Below are 18,437 nucleotides of genomic sequence, written 5' to 3' on the forward strand. Positions count from 1 at the left end.
TCCCAATCATGTTGTTCTAATTAATTTACCATTAAATTTGTGCATATTTTTAGGAAAACACTGAACGCTAAATTCATTCACCTACACATTCAACTACTAGGGAAGAAGGTGGCAGAAGAAAAGCAGAAATGCTGTGTTATATATGCCATATTTTTTATATGAAATGCTTGGCCCAAAATGACAAATGCACACCCGTTTTCACATTATTAAACAAATGACGTGTACAAGCACAGAAGGCCACCTTTGCTCTGACAGTTTTATAGTCACAATGTGCTGGAGTTCCAACCAGGCTTAACATTATTCATTTAAACTCTTCTTCTCCACTTAAATTGTATTGATATTTAGCATAGTCTTCATACATTTCTATTTTCTACTTTTAGTGTTAGATTTTTGTTGCTGGGCTTCATGATTTGAGCATTTTTTGGGCTTGTAAAAATCCTATTTACATTCCTTTTTTTTGTAATTTTAATGATAATAATATTAATAAAATATAACCATTTTGCCCATTTTTATACTTCTGATTTTGCCCAATATACCAAATTAAACAATGTTTACTATGCCCGTATTTCATAATTTTTTCCAGTTAAATTTTTCCCTTCTCATGTCAGTGTCATTGCAGGCCTAAGAATGAGCCAAAACCAAAATCATACCTACCCTGTGGTGGTCCCCTGGGTGTCTTGATCATTAATTAACAGGATGAAAGCTGGTTAAGAATTATATAGGGCAACAGAGAGACTACAGTCTGTAATATTAGAACTACAAAGTGCTCCTAAATTGTCAGTGGAGCTGATGAAATCAGCGAATGTTAAAAAACAGTGATGTCAGTTTGTTTTGGCTGATCTGTGTATGTCTAAATATTTGTAGAAACCCTTTATAGCTGGTGAACTCACCTACCTTAAAGGTACACCTATTACTAACACAGGCGTTTAGTTGTGCACACACAGCTTGTAAATTGTCCACAGAAAATCATGAATAGAAATGTGATAATGGAAGGCAGCTGCATATGAGCTAGAGTGAGAGAGTGTAATACACCTCAGCACATCGCCCGGGGTAATAGTTCCAAATACTGTCTTTTCGGAGCCTACCCGTAATCACTGGGCGCAAGGCGGAACACACCCTGGAGGAGGCGCCAATCTTTCGCAGGGCAACACACACTCACTCATTCACTCACACACTCACACCTATGGACACATTTGAGTTAGCAGTCCACCTACCAACATGTGTTTTTGGACTGTGGGAGGAAACTGGAGCTCCCCGGAGGAAACCCACGTGGACACAGAGAACACACCAAGTCACCCAGAGCAAGGACTTGAACCCACAACCCCAGAGCTGTGTAACAGCGACACTACTTGTTGCGCCACTGTGTCGTCCATTAGTAAGTTTATACTACCTATTTTTTAGTATTTGTTTAAGATTTTATGTGATTTAATAATTAAATCTACTGAAGTTATCTGATTCTGTTAGCAGAAAAGAAATTATGCTTGAAGGGTATTTTTGAGGTCATTGTTCAGAGTTTATCATGCTGTAAACCATTATTTTATTATGCACACAAACATTTACTCTGATTTGCAGTAAGTAGATTAGAAGATTTCAAAAGAAGTCAAGAATTTTACACCCGAACTCCTAATTGAGTAATTGATCATTAAGGTTTTGGGACACTTATCATGGGCTAACATGAAGACACACTCATACTCAAGGATGTGCAAACTGTAAATATTACAACCAAGTATATATTACAATTATAGTGGCCAAATGATATATTGTCAGTTTGCTGATTGCAATTAGTAAGTTAGTGTTAAGTGGTGTGGCCCAGAGGCTGGTAACAGGTAATGTTTTACAGAGTGTATCACGGCTGCCTTATACTCCTGTATCTGCAGATCTGTGAACATGTTTGTGTGTCTTTCGCAGATGTTCACATAGTTGTCTGTCAGCATACTTGTATATAATATGAACATGTGCTTTGCTCTTCTGCCAGATGATCCTTTCACTGCTCTGTTTGCGCTGCTCCTGATTCAGGTGGAGTATTGTTAAGATCTATGTTCACCCCTTTTTGAGGTCTACATCTGGCAAAATATAAATCATTAGATCAGATATTTTAGTATTGCTTACCACTGTCATATATTTAGATATATTTAGATATGTAAAAACATTTGTTAGTAAACACTTCACTGCATTTTAATGCTTCAGCAAATAGAATATACACAGATCCAACATTATTACCACCTTGACCAAATTGTTTAATCAACTAGTCACAGTCTCTAAACAGTTATACAGGGTATGCTCCCCTGTTTGGTTTGGATGAAAACCTGCAGTCACACCAACCCTTTGTGGTTAAGATTAGTGACCCCTGATTTGGGTGGTGCATCGACATCAGCATTGCAGTGACAATGACGTTGTGGTAGTATGTCAATATATGTTGTGGATCAGGCACAGCAGTGCTTCTGGAGTTTTTTAAAACTGTCCATCCACTGTCTAATCTAACCGACTAGCTCATCGGTTGCTGCACAGTTTGTGTTGGTAGTCCTCTAGTCTTTCATCAGTGGACACAGGACTCTGTTGTTTGGATATTTTTTGGTGGACTATTCTCATTCTCAGTCCAGCAGTGACACTGAGGTGTTTAAAAATCCAGCAGCACTGCTGTGTCTGATCTACTCATATCACCAAAACATACCACAACCACAACGTTACTGCAGCTCTAAGAATGATCCACCACCCAAATCATACTTGCTCTGTGGTGGTCCTGTTGAGGCCTAATCATTGAAGAACATGGTAAAAGGGGGAAAACAAAGTGTGCAAAGCAACAAATGGACTACACTCTGTAATTGTAGAACTACAAAATGGTCCTATGTGGTAAGTGGAGCTGTGTCTATGGTCAGTGAGAGTAGAAACAAGAAGGTGGTCATTATGTTATGATTGATCTTTGTATTTAGCAGGTGGACAGTGTGAAATACTTGCAGGGAATTGAGTAGATCCTTTTAATTACAAGCAAATTCATGACAAGTTTTTCCAGGGTTTTTAAATGTCCTTTTATTAGTTATTGCTGTCCAGTTTGGTTATGTGGTTAAACAAAGTAGCCTAGAAAAGGCAAATTTTCAGAAGTTAGACAAAAATAGCTCTCTAAGCAGAATTAGCCAGTGTTCTAATTGAGGCTTGCTCAATATTTAGCTGTGATTCTTTTTTATTTATTATGTTTTGGAAAATGTAATATCTGACTCACAGTTTGGCTGTGCATGACTTAGTTGGTAGTCTCACATTGCCAGGCTCTCTCGGGAGGGTCTAGTACCTTTCACCACTTAATGTGGCCCAGAACCACCTACCACTGCAGGAAAAAAAAAGACTGACACGCAAAAAGGACCAATCACACATCTGATATTTTGGCATGACGTGTAAGGAAGCTTTTTTTTTTTTATGATTCATGTCAGAGCCAGTGCAAAACGATACTCAGAAGTGCATATATACAGATAAACAGAGAGCCAATCAAAATGCAACTGGCAAAATCCAGACAGTGAGGCCAGATTAGTGCACTGAAATCATTAGACTCTGTCTACTTGAGGGCAGAGCGCCTGTGGCTCAGACTAGTACATTGGTAATTTAGTAGATTCTTATCACAATTGGACCAGAATTGATTTATTTATTTTATCATTATTTTTTTAAATAGAAGGTAACCATAAATAAATGAGCTAAATTTTGACCAAACTCAGATATTCCAGTAGTGTTTCTGTGTATATTGGTGTTGATCACTGAATTCTTGTAATTAAAATAAAAATAACAAACAGGGCAGTTTTTAATCATCAGAGGTTCACTAGTGATATTACCACTGTTGGTATTAGGCCATTAAAAGTTTGCATCAGGAGGGAAATTGCCCTTGTATTTGATATGCTGCATCGCTGGAGATTTTTTATCCTGTCAGCCCTTTACCTTTTAATGCTCCATCACCCCCGAGAATTCAGTTTAACTATTCTGCAGTCTTGTACTGGGGACTTATTTTTGTTACTGTAGATGAAATTTGGCATTGGGCATGGGTCTGTTCCAGAGTTTCCCAGTCTAATGGCAATGTCTTTCTTTTGAAATTTTATGCACTATTAAAAGGCAGGCTCACAGATAGGTGCATTACAGAATATATAAAAATGCCATTGTGAAATATGTTTTAATGCTGAAAGTTATCTATATGGGCATCAGAGATTACAGTGTCCAAAATAATATTTTAAAAACTGCTTATTTTGCAGAGGGCATTTTCAATCAAAAATATTAAGGTAGTATAAAAAAAATTATATATAAAATTACATATTATAACATTGTGTTACATACATCAGTGTGGACATTTAATGCATTCTCACTCCCTGCCTTCTGAGGATGGGTGTTGTTTTCACAGTATATTATATATTACAATATAATACATTTTCAACTGAATTGGACAAGTTTATTTATTTCTTCAGTGAGAGCATTACAATAAGATTGAGCTGACTGACAACAATATTGGGAATCTCTGACCGACAACCCACCCCCTTCACTACCAACACAACCATAATAAATATCAGTTTAGACAACTTGAAACTTTTCAGCACTGTTTGCATGTAACTATCCAATGAAAATCCTGTATCTCCATTTTGTGGCTTTTTTGTTTACTGTAAAGTTGCTATTTTGAACATGTGTGTTTTTCATTGGACAGATACAGAATGTTTAATTAATTTCTTTTTTCCTAAGAGTAGTGATTTAATTATTATTATTTACTATTTATTTACACATGATTTAACATAAAACACCATCATTAGCCAAACCAGATGCAAAGAATATTGTGTTGTCATTATGTTTGTGTTTGAATTATTAATATATTTATTTATATTAGGAATTGGAACACAAACATAGTGCCAGCCCAGTATTATTTGTATTCAGTGTCTGACTATCATTGCTATTGATGGTGTGCAGTGTGTTAAATCAGGTGTACTGACAATGCAATAAAACGTAATTAAATAAGAGTTTGAGGCCTTGAACCAGTAACTTTAACCAAACTTTGTTCATCTAAATAGAAAAAAAGAATATTTATGTGCAAACAATGTTAAAAGGTTTCCAATCATGCTAATTGACAGCCATGATGGTGTGTGTGTGGGTGTGTGTGTGTTTGTGTTTTAACTGAATGGAAATGTTTACTAAAGAGATAAGTAAACATCTTGATTCAATTAAAATTAGTGTGAAGCAAGGTTTAATGTCAAGAGAGGACCTACAAATTTACATGAAGACAATATAAAGTAAACATTTCAAAAAAAGAAAGTTGTACAAAAGTAAACAAAAAAGTAAAAATATATATATATAATTATATAAAATATAAAAGCCTAAATGGTTTGGATATGATTAAAATATTTTTGTAATATATCAGCTAGAACTATGAGGTAGAACTGATAATATGAGCTTGTCAGATTGCTGTCATGCTGCAGCAAGGACTCTATAATGATGAATTGCAGATCGATTTGTAGAAGAGATCAGAAGTGCTTGATAAATTAAAGCTCCTGATTGTAGCAGAATAATATGCTGTTATTATTTGCAGAGGGAGTGGGGTGTGTTTGTAAAATTCCTCCCCTTTTTAGATGAAATACATATGACATTAAGTTATGTCTTTCAGTCAGAAAGGAAACATTGACTTGAACATTGTACAATGCAATTGCACTTTGCTCACTTCTGTCTGAGTTTGGGGGCTTTCTGTATGTTTTATGTATAATTTAGGAGCAATTTAGCCTTGAGAAACAGATAAATCACACTAGAGGAGTCATTCTCACTATCTGACATGGGATTAATCCTTTGTAACTGTCACGGGGATGTGAAGGGTGGACTTACGGAGGCGGACACACTCGCTACAACACAGACAGTTTAATAAAGGGATAACACAACAAAACGAACTTGACGAGAAACACGAAATAACATCACTTATAATCATAGGAAAGAGCAGGAAACAACACTACAGGACTGGGGCAGGAAACAGGCAGGAGACCGAACAAGGAACGAGAAACGAGAAACAAACACTAATATAACAACTGGGAAACAGAACGAAACGACACGACTTGACTTGAACCGAGCAAAACTACAAATGACAGATGACAAACACAAACACAAATGAGTAGGAACGACTACGGCTTGAACAGAGCTAAACAACAAGACAACACAAATGACCGATCACAGGAAGTGAGGGAAGAGGACTTAAATATACGAACTAACAAGAAACACCTGACACAGATAACGAAGGACAATGACAAGGAGGCGGAACAAAAGGTGGAGCTAGAGTGGAACGAGGGCGGAGATAGGAAAAACAACAAACAGACAGAGCCACATGGAAGGAGAAAACAAACAAGAAAGTGCCAAGATGTGACAGACGCCCCCTCCCCAAGACGCGCAACTCCCGGAGCACGAAAAACTAGACTCCCCAGGAGCTGGCGCAGGACAGGCCAGAAGAAACAAGACAAAGATGAAACTAAAAGATTCAGGATAAGACAGGAAATGGAACAGGGTGCAAGAAACTAGACTTAAACAGACACTGGACAGAACTAGAAAGAAGAGACGGGGAACGAGAGAAGACAGGAGTAGAGACAGGGGACTGAAACATAGACTGGGCATTTGATTGAACACTAAACGGGGACTGAGATGGAACAGGAGCAGATACACATGACAAGACAGGTGATGGGACTGGGAACTGGACATGGGTCTGGACAGAGGGTCTAACTGATGATTGGACAGGATGTTGGAAATTTGAAGAAGATGGTGACAGGACAGGTGATTGGACAGAGGGTTTAACTGGTGACTGGAGAGGACTAACAGGGAACTGGACATGAGACTGGACAGAGGGTTTAACAGGGTACTGGACTGGGCTTGGCAGGGGTACAGGAACCATGACCTTAACAGGGATAGACACGAATACAGTGACTGGAACAGAAACGAAAACAGACACAGGTACAGGGACAAGGACAGAGACAGGAACCAGGACAGGGACAGACACGGGAATTAAGACAAGTGCAGAGTGCCCAGGACTGGCAAAAGTCTGTGGGACTGTCCAAGGTGCCAGCCTGGGCACAGTTCTGGGGATTGGCCTCGAAGTCCTTGGGGCCGGAGCCACAGTCACGGGTTCAGAAATGACCGGAGCCACAGTCACTGGAGCAGAAATGGCCGTAGCCACAGTCTCAGGGGCAGAAATGGCCGTAGCCACAGTCTCAGGGGCAGAAACGGCCGTAGCCACAGTCTCTAGTTCAAAAGCGGCCGAAGCCAAAGTCACGGGAGTAGAAACGGCCGAAGCCACCTTCACAGGGGCAGAAACGGCCGAAGCCACAGTCCCGGAGACAGGAGCGGCTGAGGGAGCCGCGCTCACGGAGACAGGAGCGGCTGAGGGAGCCGCGCTCACGGAGACAGGAGCGGCTGAGGGAGCCGCGCTCACTGAGACAGGAGCTGAGGGAGCCGCGCTCACTGAGACAGGAGCGGCTGAGGGAGCCGCGCTCACTGAGACAGGAGCGGCTGAGGGAGCCGCGCTCACTGAGACAGGAGCGGCTGAGGGAGCCGCGCTCACTGAGACAGGAGCGGCTGAGGGAGCCGCGCTCACTGAGACAGGAGCGGCTGAGGGAGCCGCGCTCACTGAGACAGGAGGCCCTGCGACAATGTCCACGGAGACAGGGGAACCTGCGACGACGTCCACGGAGGCAGGAGCGGCTGGTAGCGCCGCGCTCACGCAGACAGGAGTGGCCGTAGGCGCCGCTCTTCCAGGAACAGGAGCGGCCGGAGGCGCCGCTCTCACAGGAACCGGAGCGGCCGGAGACGCCGCTCTCACGGGATCAGAAGCGGCCGGAGACGCCGCTCTCACAGGATCAGAAGGGGCCGGAGACGCCGCTCTCACGGGATCAGAAGCGGCCGGAGACGCCACTCTCACGGGATCAGAAGCGGCCGGAGACGCCGCTCTCACGGGATCAGAAGCGGCTGGAGGCGCGTTCTTAAAAGCTTCTAGATATGCCAGGAGGCTTGCAAGCTTCTCCTGGGCGGCAGAAGGGACTGCAGCGCCGTCTTTGGAAACAGAAGGCCCTGCAGCAACGTCCATGGCGGCAGGGGCTCGTGCTGTTCTGTCGTGGACTGGAGCTGTTAAGGGTTTAGGGGGTCTGATGGGCGCACTCTTGAGGGATTCCCCCGGAGGTGCGCCCCTGTTAGCCTCACCTCCGTTGTCCTGAGGTAGGAGGCTAACAGCCCCTACCCTTAACCCACCCCCAAGAATTTCCCCAGACCTGAGGGGATAATCCTCCAGCGAGGGGGAGACTCCAGCCCGCTTTCTCCTCCGTCGATTCCCGCTGGAGCAATTACTCGATTCCTGAATCGAGTCCTTTGGTCGAAGATAAGTACCCGCGCCGGGCATGATCTGGAGCCATCGACTCCATTCCGAGGCCGCTCTTAATGCCTCCTACACGGGATCTTTGGGGCCTGTGCGAAATGGAGTCCGGCGAATAACACATCTCTTAAACGAGTAGTCCGTGCTAGCTGTGTCCTTTTGTTGATCGGTCATTCTGTCACGGGGACGTGAAGGGTGGACTTACGGAGGCTGACACACTCGCTACAACACAGACAGTTTAATAAAGAGATAACACAACAAAACGAACTTGACGAGAAACACGAAATAACATCACTTATAATCATAGGAAAGAGCAGGAAACAACACTACAGGACTGGGGCAGGAAACAGGCAGGAGACCGAACAAGGAACGAGAAACGAGAAACGAGAAACAAACACTAATATAACAACTGGGAAACAGAACGAAACGACACGACTTGACTTGAACCGAGCAAAACTACAAATGACAGACGACAAACACAATCACAAACACAAATGAGTAGGAACGACTACGGCTTGAACAGAGCTAAACAACAAGACAACACAAATGACCGATCACAGGAAGTGAGGGAAGAGGACTTAAATATACGAACTAACAAGAAACACCTGACACAGATAACGAAGGACAATGACAAGGAGGCGGAACAAAAGGTGGAGCTAGAGTGGAACGAGGGCGGAGATAGGAAAAACAACAAACAGACAGAGCCACATGGAAGGAGAAAACAAACAAGAAAGTGCCAAGATGTGACAGCAACATGGCCAGGACTCTCCAATTTTGTCATTGTTTAGTTTACTATATCATTTGAACACAGCAGCTGTCCTTCCCATTTTGTCTGTTCTCTTAAAAAATCCACAAGAACGGGACCAATAGCAATATCCCAGAAATAGTTGGAATACATTTATTTTTACATTGTCTATCATTGAAAGTCAAGGAGATATTTTCCTTCTCCTATAGTGTTACTACTTTTCATCATTGGTTATATTATGAGAACTTAAACATGGTGCAGCACTGTACTTAGCCTTTTTTATGTAGTCTTGGCACGTGCCTTTTACTGATGTGGTTGAAGGAAGCTCACTGATTCTATGTGTGTCTATAAGAAGTTTGATTCTCTGAAGAGATGTAGGAAGCTTTTTCTTTGACTTGTCAAAAGAGGCCTTGCAAAAAGGCCTTTATAGTTCATTTCATTTCAGGGCACGATTTGCTCATAATGCGTAAGGACACAGTCTTCAGGTGCAGATACTAAATAAATGTGCTTTGGTACCAAGGATAGCTATTACCTCAAAGGAATTGCTATTTAACCAAACACATTCAAACAGCTTCTAGTGAAGGTAATACACCTTTATTTGTTTCTTGCATTACCTGTGCACATGTATTTGTCTTTGTTCTGTAGCTAATACATTTGTTTTTTCCTCTTCTCTTTTTTTTGTCTCCATTTCTGGATTATACACCTGCAGCAGTGTCGATACTGGCCAGCCGGGAGGTGGTAGAGGGCTGCCCCCTTGGGCAGTTCCCCTGTGGAAATATGAGTGTGTGTCTGCCACAGGTGCTTCAGTGTAATGGACATAGGGATTGCAAGAACGGAGCAGATGAAGAACATTGTGGTAAGGGCATGCGTATGTGTGTGTTTGTGTGTGTGTGTGTGTGAGAATCAAGTCATATAAGCAGCAAATTTTTTTATACTCGCCATGCTCTACAGTTACTGAAAAAAATATTATTATGCTAGCTAGACAATAATTAGTTAATTATTTGAAACAAATAAATAGTCTAAATGTGAATGGGCTATTAATAGACATATTTCAGCCCCACAAAGCTGTTTTAAGAGCCATCATAGTCCAATTCTTTGTTGTTTTTTATTCATTTTTATGTTCTGTTTTATACATTAATTCACTTCACTGTGAAAAATAATAGTGTTATTTAAATATTAATTTAGGGGTGAAAAGGGGTGGCACAACAGGTAGTGTCGCAATCACACAGCTCCTGGAGAGTCAAGTCCTGCTCCAGGTAACTGTCTGCGAGGAGTTTAGTGTGTTCTCCCTGTGTCTGCTTGTGTTTCCTCTGGGTGCTCCAGTTTCCTCCCACGGTCCAGAAACACACACTGACTCAAAAGTGTCCATAAGTGTAAATATGTGAGTGTGTGTCGCCCTGTAAAGGACTTGCACCTCCTCCGGGGTGTGTTCCTACCTTGTGTCCAACTACCAGACTTTGGAGTTAAGGGTTGGCACGTGTAATGCACATTGTGAGGCACCAAAGTAGTTATGTGAATCAAATGTCAGTCAACAGTTTTGTTTTAGAGAACACTGATTCCACTTTCTTAAGCTCTGAGGCTCTGAAGAAAAGCCTTGTATCCTCTGTAAGGTAGAGTTAACAGAAATATTGCATGAAATATGTTAGATTTTTAATACATTTTGAATCACAGGAGACTAAATTACTCCTAATAAGAAGAATATTATAGACCCACATGCATGACTGCTCCCCTTAACAGAAATTGTGGGGATGGTTTATGCTTCTTTGACAGATGATTTCCAGATGCTGGTAGACTGGAAAAATTGTATTAATATTTATATTTTATATAGTATAAATTCAAGTATGAGAGACATGCTTTCGTTAAATTAGGGTAGCTTTAATACAGACATTTAAGACCTGAAAAACACTCACTAAATTCTAAAAAAAATAATTTGTCGAATTAATTGCCTGCACCATTTTATTCAATATTCAGTAATACGGTATAAACTTTAAACCAGAAACTAAATGTTATTTTGGGATTAATATATTTTTATTTACCAAGCATTAGTCAGTAGTAAATTATCATTACTAATACTAGAATTATAGGTTTAAAGTAATTGCTCATTAATGTGTTCAAATTTGGGGAATTTATTGCTGGCACACAGAAATGTGGATGTGAGTGCTTAAAATGACACAACCTGCCTAACTATTTATATAACAGTATTTCAGAGATGTGTTATACCACATTCCAACAATGTGTAAAAAGAAACATGGGTGAAAGAGAGGCAGAAAAAGTGGAACACAAACATTTCTAAAGTCTTGAGATTAGATGTGTTTCTCTGTTTTTGAACAGGCTTTTCTGTATTTTCCTTATTCACATTAATTCAGTTCATTTGAGTTAAAAAAAAATATATGCACACACAAAAAAATACACGCAGACACACACACTCACTCATATGTCTATCCCCATGGTACATTTGTTTATCACTGAAGGACGTTGGAATAAGATGCTGTGATTCCAGCAGTATCAGTAATTTCTGTAGAAATGCTAGTAATGTAGTAAACAAACTACAGTGGACAGTGCTTACTGAAGAACTTTTATCAAAGCAATGTGTATAAATTTATAAGCAGCAACTGAAAACCTCCAATTCCCATTGAAACAAGATTCATTATTCCATGCATTTGTGTTGGAATAGAAGTTGGAATATGAAGCCACTGTTGCTCTAATGAGAAATTTGTGATGCTTTGCTTTTCTAAATGAGGGGAAAAAGCAGTTATTAAATGATAATTTTTTTGTTGAAATAGTCCACAGCTTCTTCATTCATTCATTCATTCATTATCTGTAACGGCTTATCCAGTTCAGAGTCACTGTGTCCACAGCTTCTTATAAATTAAAAATGATAAATTGAAATTTTGACACTCCTTGGAAATATCCCATTACTACAACAGGTTCCTGTTGAAATAACAAGTCATTTATAAGCACAAGTAATCTGCCTATTCAAAAATGTGCCATGATAAATATTTATAAGTTAGATGTCTCATATCCATAAAACAAACTCAGTCAAGTAATTTTACTGAAGCAAATTATGTTCTTTCAGCTTGTTATGTTGTTCTGTTTAAACCGTTCTGTTTGGCATCACAGTAATTCATTAAAACACATGTAGAAATAGATAGTAGCACTTTTAGTTTTTTTGGCCACCGGGAGCAAAATTAAAAACAAACGGTTCCTTTCATCAAGTTTAAAACAGAGCTCAAGTTCAAAACGGGCTACTTCAGTGTCAGTGGCAGATGCTGGTCTTTCAAGGAGGGGAAGCTCAATTTCAGCCTACATCATAAAATGTGTCTATTTATTTATACGTAAATTCTACCCTCTGTTCTTTTTCAAGAAAATGATCTGTGACCCTATCGTACCAACAAGGCGTCTTTTCCAGGGACTTGACTAGTCTCAATGGCCAGCAGAGCTAGGCTGCTTAAACGGCCTTGGCCCATGTGAAGTGTGTCCGCCTGTGAGTGCTTTGTGACAGTGGAGGGGCTCAGCAGCACCCGCTGGACAGAAACTGCGATAGAAGTCAGAAAGAGTGATAGAAGTCAGTCTCCAAACACAAGCAGCTACAAAAAACCCACCAGAAATAGAAGCTTGCTAAGAGCATTAAGAAAGTCTCTGGTTCAACTCATAACAGAATGAAAATGTAATGCTCCTATGGATCTCTACACCAAAGGATCGCTGATTCGCTCATTTCGCTGTCAATAGAAAAAAGGGATTCAGCCTCAGACAGATCATCCAATCATCATACAGAAGCTGAGCGTCCGATACTGCCCCATAGACCCCCAGAGACGCCCAGCATTTATCCAATGACTCGTCTTGTTTTGCTGCACTTCGCTGCTTCACTGTTGAACTACTGTTTAAAGCACTGTGAATCTGCGGGAATGATTGAGAGGAGAGCCGCGTCTTTACCAGTGATAAGAAGCTGATTCTGAACAAAAGCTGAGCGTGTTGTAGTGCATATTTATTCAATGACATGTACACACAACAGTATATATTTGATCACTTATTTTTTGACATTTTAGGGGAAGCTGAGCTTCCCTTGCAGTCTTAGAGCAATCGCCTCTGTTCAGTGTAAAAAGTTTCTTGAATTTCCCCTGGGGATCAATAAAGTATCTATCTATCTATCTCTCTCTATCTAAAAAATATGTGGTGAGGCCATAGTATGAAAATTCAGTGTCTTAAGTGTATAATTGATTGCTTTAATTACAGCACTGTCAAGGACATAAGACTTAGGATATGTCCAGAATTTGGATAAATTACACAGGCATTATACATTAACAAAGCAAAACTCATTACATATTGCATTATAGGAGCTCCTCTGGTAAAGCTAATCTTACTTAAATAGGGCTTAAATTGGGAGGATAAAAGTCTTTAAAGGCTTGCAGAAGACCCCTTCAGATGAGCCAAGACTGAAAAGGAAAATCCTAGCAGCAGTATAATTTATTTAAGCAAATAAAGAAAGAGATTATTTTAAGAAACAGTCTGCAACACAAGCATGTCAACAAATCTGCTTTTTTAAAATCATTTTGGAAAGTCTTTTTAAGCAATACTTAATCCTGACCTTGACCATGTTCAGCAAATAAAACCTTGCCCAACACACATTGTCCAGCTCATGAAATGCTTGATAATCCATTGTTGTGCTGGAGTCTGCTGAGTTAAAGAAAACTTTACTATATTCTGTCTAATAAAGAAATATGGCCAATCCCTGAGAAGGATTGTGTAAATATTTTACTTGAAAGTAAATCTGTGGAGCTGTCAGACTGCTCTAGTCTCCACGATGCTGTTAGTGATTAGAGCAGGACAGTGAAGCAAAGTAGCTACAAATCAGAGCAAATAGTTGAAAATTGAACAGATGAAAGAAAGCCATTGCAGCAGTGTCATGACTGAATTATTAAAGAAGGGCTGTGCTCAGCTTAAATTGGAAGTGCTTAGGCATGAATTTCTACATGGTTTTGAACCGAGTAATAGTAACTCTTCTTATCTGCTTTGGATTTTCTCTGGCTCATTGTCTACTGTTTCCTAATCAGTGAAAGCCAGACTCTGTACTGTACATATAGTGATGAATAGTTCTTAAATTGTGATAAAGACACAATATAAATGTATAATATTAATATTTTATTTAATTTTCCACTTTGCACTTTACATATCAAAATAAATGATACTGTATAGATAGAGCGAAGTTAAAAAGGCAGAAAGGGCTACAATTCAGTTTGAGAAATTTTTCTTGGGGGAAGTAAATCAAAATACATGCTAATTCTGTATATTTCTTTTTGCAGGTGATAACAGTGGATGGGCTGACATATTTGATCGCACCATTATAAAGAAACCTGAACCACTGGACCTCTCTCATGCCTGCTGTATGTCCCACAATTTTGTAGAAAATCAGGAAATGTTTGTAAACTGTACAAACAACTTGTATTGACCTTGTAATGTGCCTTTTGGGGAGTTCTATGCTAAGTTTTTTATAATACGTGACAGATCTGGACTAGTTCAGCACCTGGAATATTTTAATAAGGTGCCATGCTATTGTAATCCCTGCAGAATGTGGATTAGTCTTGTCTTGCTAAATAAGACTTGTTGCCTTGTATTGCTGAATAAGACACTAATGCACCCGCATATCATCACAAATGCTGGCTTTTGAACTGTATGCTTATCATAAGCCAGATTCTCACTCTCCTCTTTTTATCCCAGTGTATGTGACATCCATAATTTCCAAAAAGAATTTCAAATTTTGATATTTCAGATCACATTTTTCCAATTACCCTCAGTCCATCTTAAATGAGTTCAGGCCTAAAGAAGGTGGCAATTTCCAATTGGGACAGGGCAAAGCAAGACAGGTTCATTTATAGATTACCTTTCATACACAAGGGCAATTCAAAGTGATTTACAGATTGAATGGAAACAGTAAACATCAGTGAACTTAAGAGCAAGAATAAAAAACATAAAAGGCATTTCAAACAATTAAAATGGTGCAATAAAAGATAATATGTGACTTAAATGATTCAAACAGTTCAAATGATACAATAAAGGAAAAAAAAACTGCTAAAGTGCCATTCCAGAATTAAAAGTGAGGAGTATTTAAACTGAGCTGTAAGCTTCCTGGAAAACAGGAATGTTTTTATTCTTGATTTAAAAGTGTCTAAAAGCTGGGCTCTTCTACTGTTCTCAGTCAGCTGGTTCCATTTAAGAGCAGCATAGTAGCTAAGCGTGGCTGGTCCTACACCATTAAGACATTTATAGACCAGTAACAACACCTTAAAGTGTATTCTGTAACAGACTGGTATCCAATTTAAGGACTTAAGGGCACCAACAAAAAATTATTTTTCAAGCTCAACTAATTTGAGTTTTGAAAACAAGAAATTACTGTTTTGATCTTTGATTATTTGAACGTATTGTAAATGCATGTTTTTAGAACAGATACATATTTATTAAGAAGCTAGTTTATTTAACATTATCTGGTTAGGTGCCCTGTGAAGAGTTTGGTGTGTTTTCCCCGTGTCCGCGTGGGTTTCCTCCGGGTGCTCCGGGTTCCTCCCACAGTCCAAAAACACACGTTAGTAGGTGGATTGGCGACTCAAAAGTGTCCGTAGGTGTGAGTGTGTGAGTGAATGTGTGTGTGTCTGTGTTGCCCTGTGAAGGACTGGCGCACCCTCCAGCGTGTATTTCTGCCAATGATTCCAGGTAGGCTCTGGACCCATCATGACCCTGAATTGGATAAGCAGTTACAGAAAATGAATGAATGAATGGTTAGGTGCCTAAGAAGTTCATAGTACTGTATATTCCATCTTATGTCTTCATATAAATATTAATATAAAAAGAAGTGTATGTTTGCCTGTTGGTGTTTTATAGATCTTCAGTATTACGCAGACAACTGTAGATGCACAAAGACAGAAGTGGAGTGTGTTGGGGTGAATTTACGAACTGTGCCTGTCCTTTCCTTTAATGTGACCTGGCTGTAAGTATTCCTCTTGGGGATGGTACATTTCTCTCTGAAATTCAGTACAAGTCCTGTGAGAATTAAAATGCTGCTACATGTGAATATGTGAATGCAAACACCCTGTTTGTACACAAAATTCATAAAAAATCAAATTAATAAAAATCTAAGCAGTCGTGCAAAGTAATTTAATGTGAGAATGTGTAGAATACTGTAGAAAACATTTCTGATTCAGATGTCTTTTATTTGTTTTGACGTGGCTTTTTTATGACTTTGAGTACTGACTTTTTCTTTGTAGCACACTGACACTAAAATAAAATATATATTTTTATAATTAATTGCGTTAAATGTAATTACAGGATTTTTTGAGTGTTGAAAAAGAATTTTCCAAATTGTTTTCACCTATGACACTCTATTCTTACACAGATCCCTGAAAAGCAATGAGCTGAGAGAACTTCCGGATAACGTCTTCTCCAAGTACACTGACCTGCAGAGACTGTGAGTAACAGCAACAGTAAACTTACTTCACAATCATCAAAGCCTTTACTAAAATTGAAACTAAAGGCCAGTGGTCACTGCAAGCCAATGATTAGTCATTATTCCTTTTCTCAGGGGAACTGTGGACCTCTGAAGAAAAGTTGCCAAAAAAGTATTAGAAATTTTCTGATCTTTAGTTTTTTTACAGCCCTTTACAGCCCTTGTCATTTTATTCAGACTCTATGAAATAGTTCAGTACTTTTTATTTGACAGCAGTTGGAAGAGTGATTATTGGACTGATCTTAGGCCAAATGACACTCTGCTGTCTTCTGCCTGCTCTTCTTCACTTTTATGTTGAAAGGAATTTGAGCTCTAGGCAGGCCAGCAAGTTATTCGTGTGTGACAATGTGTGCGTGTGATGGCACCCATTTTGATCAACCACCATCTGAAGAGTGACGTGCAGACATTCTTTCAGAAAGGGATTAGTTTAATCAAGATGAAAAAAAAATGGTACAACCATTTTCAAAGGAACAAAATTTTAAAATAATTGTTAATAGTTCATTCTCTTTTTTAAAATCACACCCTTTTGAAATCTATATGCAATAAGCAGGTGAGTAAGTATAAATGAATATAAAAAAAAGCCTCCAAGGAAGGCACAGGCTTTATAAGCAAAGATAGGTCATGGATCACTACTCTGTGTCAAACCTTGTGAGAGAATTGTCAAAAAAGCACATATCTCAATGCAAGACTGCAAAGAATTTAGGTCATTTCGTACAAAACACTGTGAAAAGATTTTGGAAATCAATAGAAGCCTATATGGAGCAAGGCTTGAAACCACCGTTTAATGGGCATGACCTTCAATCTCTTGAAAGGATTGCAAGAGAAACCATCATGCTACTGTGATAGAGACAGCTAAATGGGCTCTGAACTACTTCAAAAAAAGTTGTCTCTTGACTTGAGTGAGTACATGTTTCAGCTTGTTCTCATGAAAATTGATGTCCAGGTTTCCATGCCAAAGACCAAAGGCATAATCTAGACTGTTATTAACAACAGGTGCAAAAGCCAACATCTGTCAAGGTATGGTGTATGCATCAGTGCCCACGGCATGTTTGAATTGCATATCTGAGAAGTTTCCACTGATGAAGAGGTGTTACAGGGACATATGCTGTCATCAGTTTGACATATCCATAGAAATTCCTTCATGCCCATAGAAATTTCAGCAAGACAATGCCAGGCCTCATTTTGTAATTAGAATAACAGAACAGCTTCCTATACAGATTGCAGGACTGTTCTGTCTGTGCTGGACTGTCTAGATATGTCTCCTCTGGCTCATCATGAACAGAAGAATCAGATAATGGTAACCATGGAGTACTGAGTCTTATATAAAGCAATATTCTGTAAAAGTTCAACATGCAGGATTACAAACCGGATTCCAAAAAAGTTAGGACACTAAACAAATTGTGAATAAAAACTGAATGCAATAATGTGGAGATGCCAACATCTAATATTTTATTCAGAATAGAACACAAATCACAGATCAAAATTTAAACTGAGAGAATGTATCATTTTAAGGGAAAAATGTGTTGTTTCAAAATTTCATGGCGTCAACAAATCCCCAAAAAAGTTAGGACAAGGTCATTTTTTACTACTGTGTGGCATCCCCCCTTTTTCTTACAACACTCAGATGTCTGTGGACAGAGGAGACCAGTTTCTCAAGCTTAGAAATAGGAATGCTCTCCCATTTATGTCTAATACAGGCCTCTAACTGTTCAATCGTCTTGGGCCTTCTTTGTCGCACCTTCCTCTTTATGATGCGCCAAATGTTCTCTATAGGTGAAAGATCTGGACTGCAGTCTGGCCATTTCAGTACACGGATCCTTCTCCTACGTAGCCATGATGTTGTGATTGCT

The 18,437-nt window shown here is 39.5% G+C and overlaps 1 protein-coding gene across 1 annotated transcript in view; it reads left to right on the forward strand.

Moving 5' to 3' along the window:
- Nucleotides 1-18,437, forward strand: part of rxfp2a (relaxin family peptide receptor 2a) — a 114,222-nt gene that overhangs the window by 51,677 nt on the left and 44,108 nt on the right. Inside the window, exons 2-5 of the mRNA XM_066650913.1 lie at nucleotides 9,802-9,948; nucleotides 14,393-14,473; nucleotides 15,966-16,071; nucleotides 16,477-16,548. Coding sequence (XP_066507010.1) covers nucleotides 9,802-9,948; nucleotides 14,393-14,473; nucleotides 15,966-16,071; nucleotides 16,477-16,548 — 406 coding nt within the window. The remainder of the gene's footprint in view (nucleotides 1-9,801; nucleotides 9,949-14,392; nucleotides 14,474-15,965; nucleotides 16,072-16,476; nucleotides 16,549-18,437) is intronic.

The sequence above is a fragment of the Hoplias malabaricus genome, chromosome 18, assembly GCF_029633855.1.
Source record: "Hoplias malabaricus isolate fHopMal1 chromosome 18, fHopMal1.hap1, whole genome shotgun sequence".
Classification (NCBI taxonomy): Eukaryota; Metazoa; Chordata; class Actinopteri; order Characiformes; family Erythrinidae; genus Hoplias; species Hoplias malabaricus.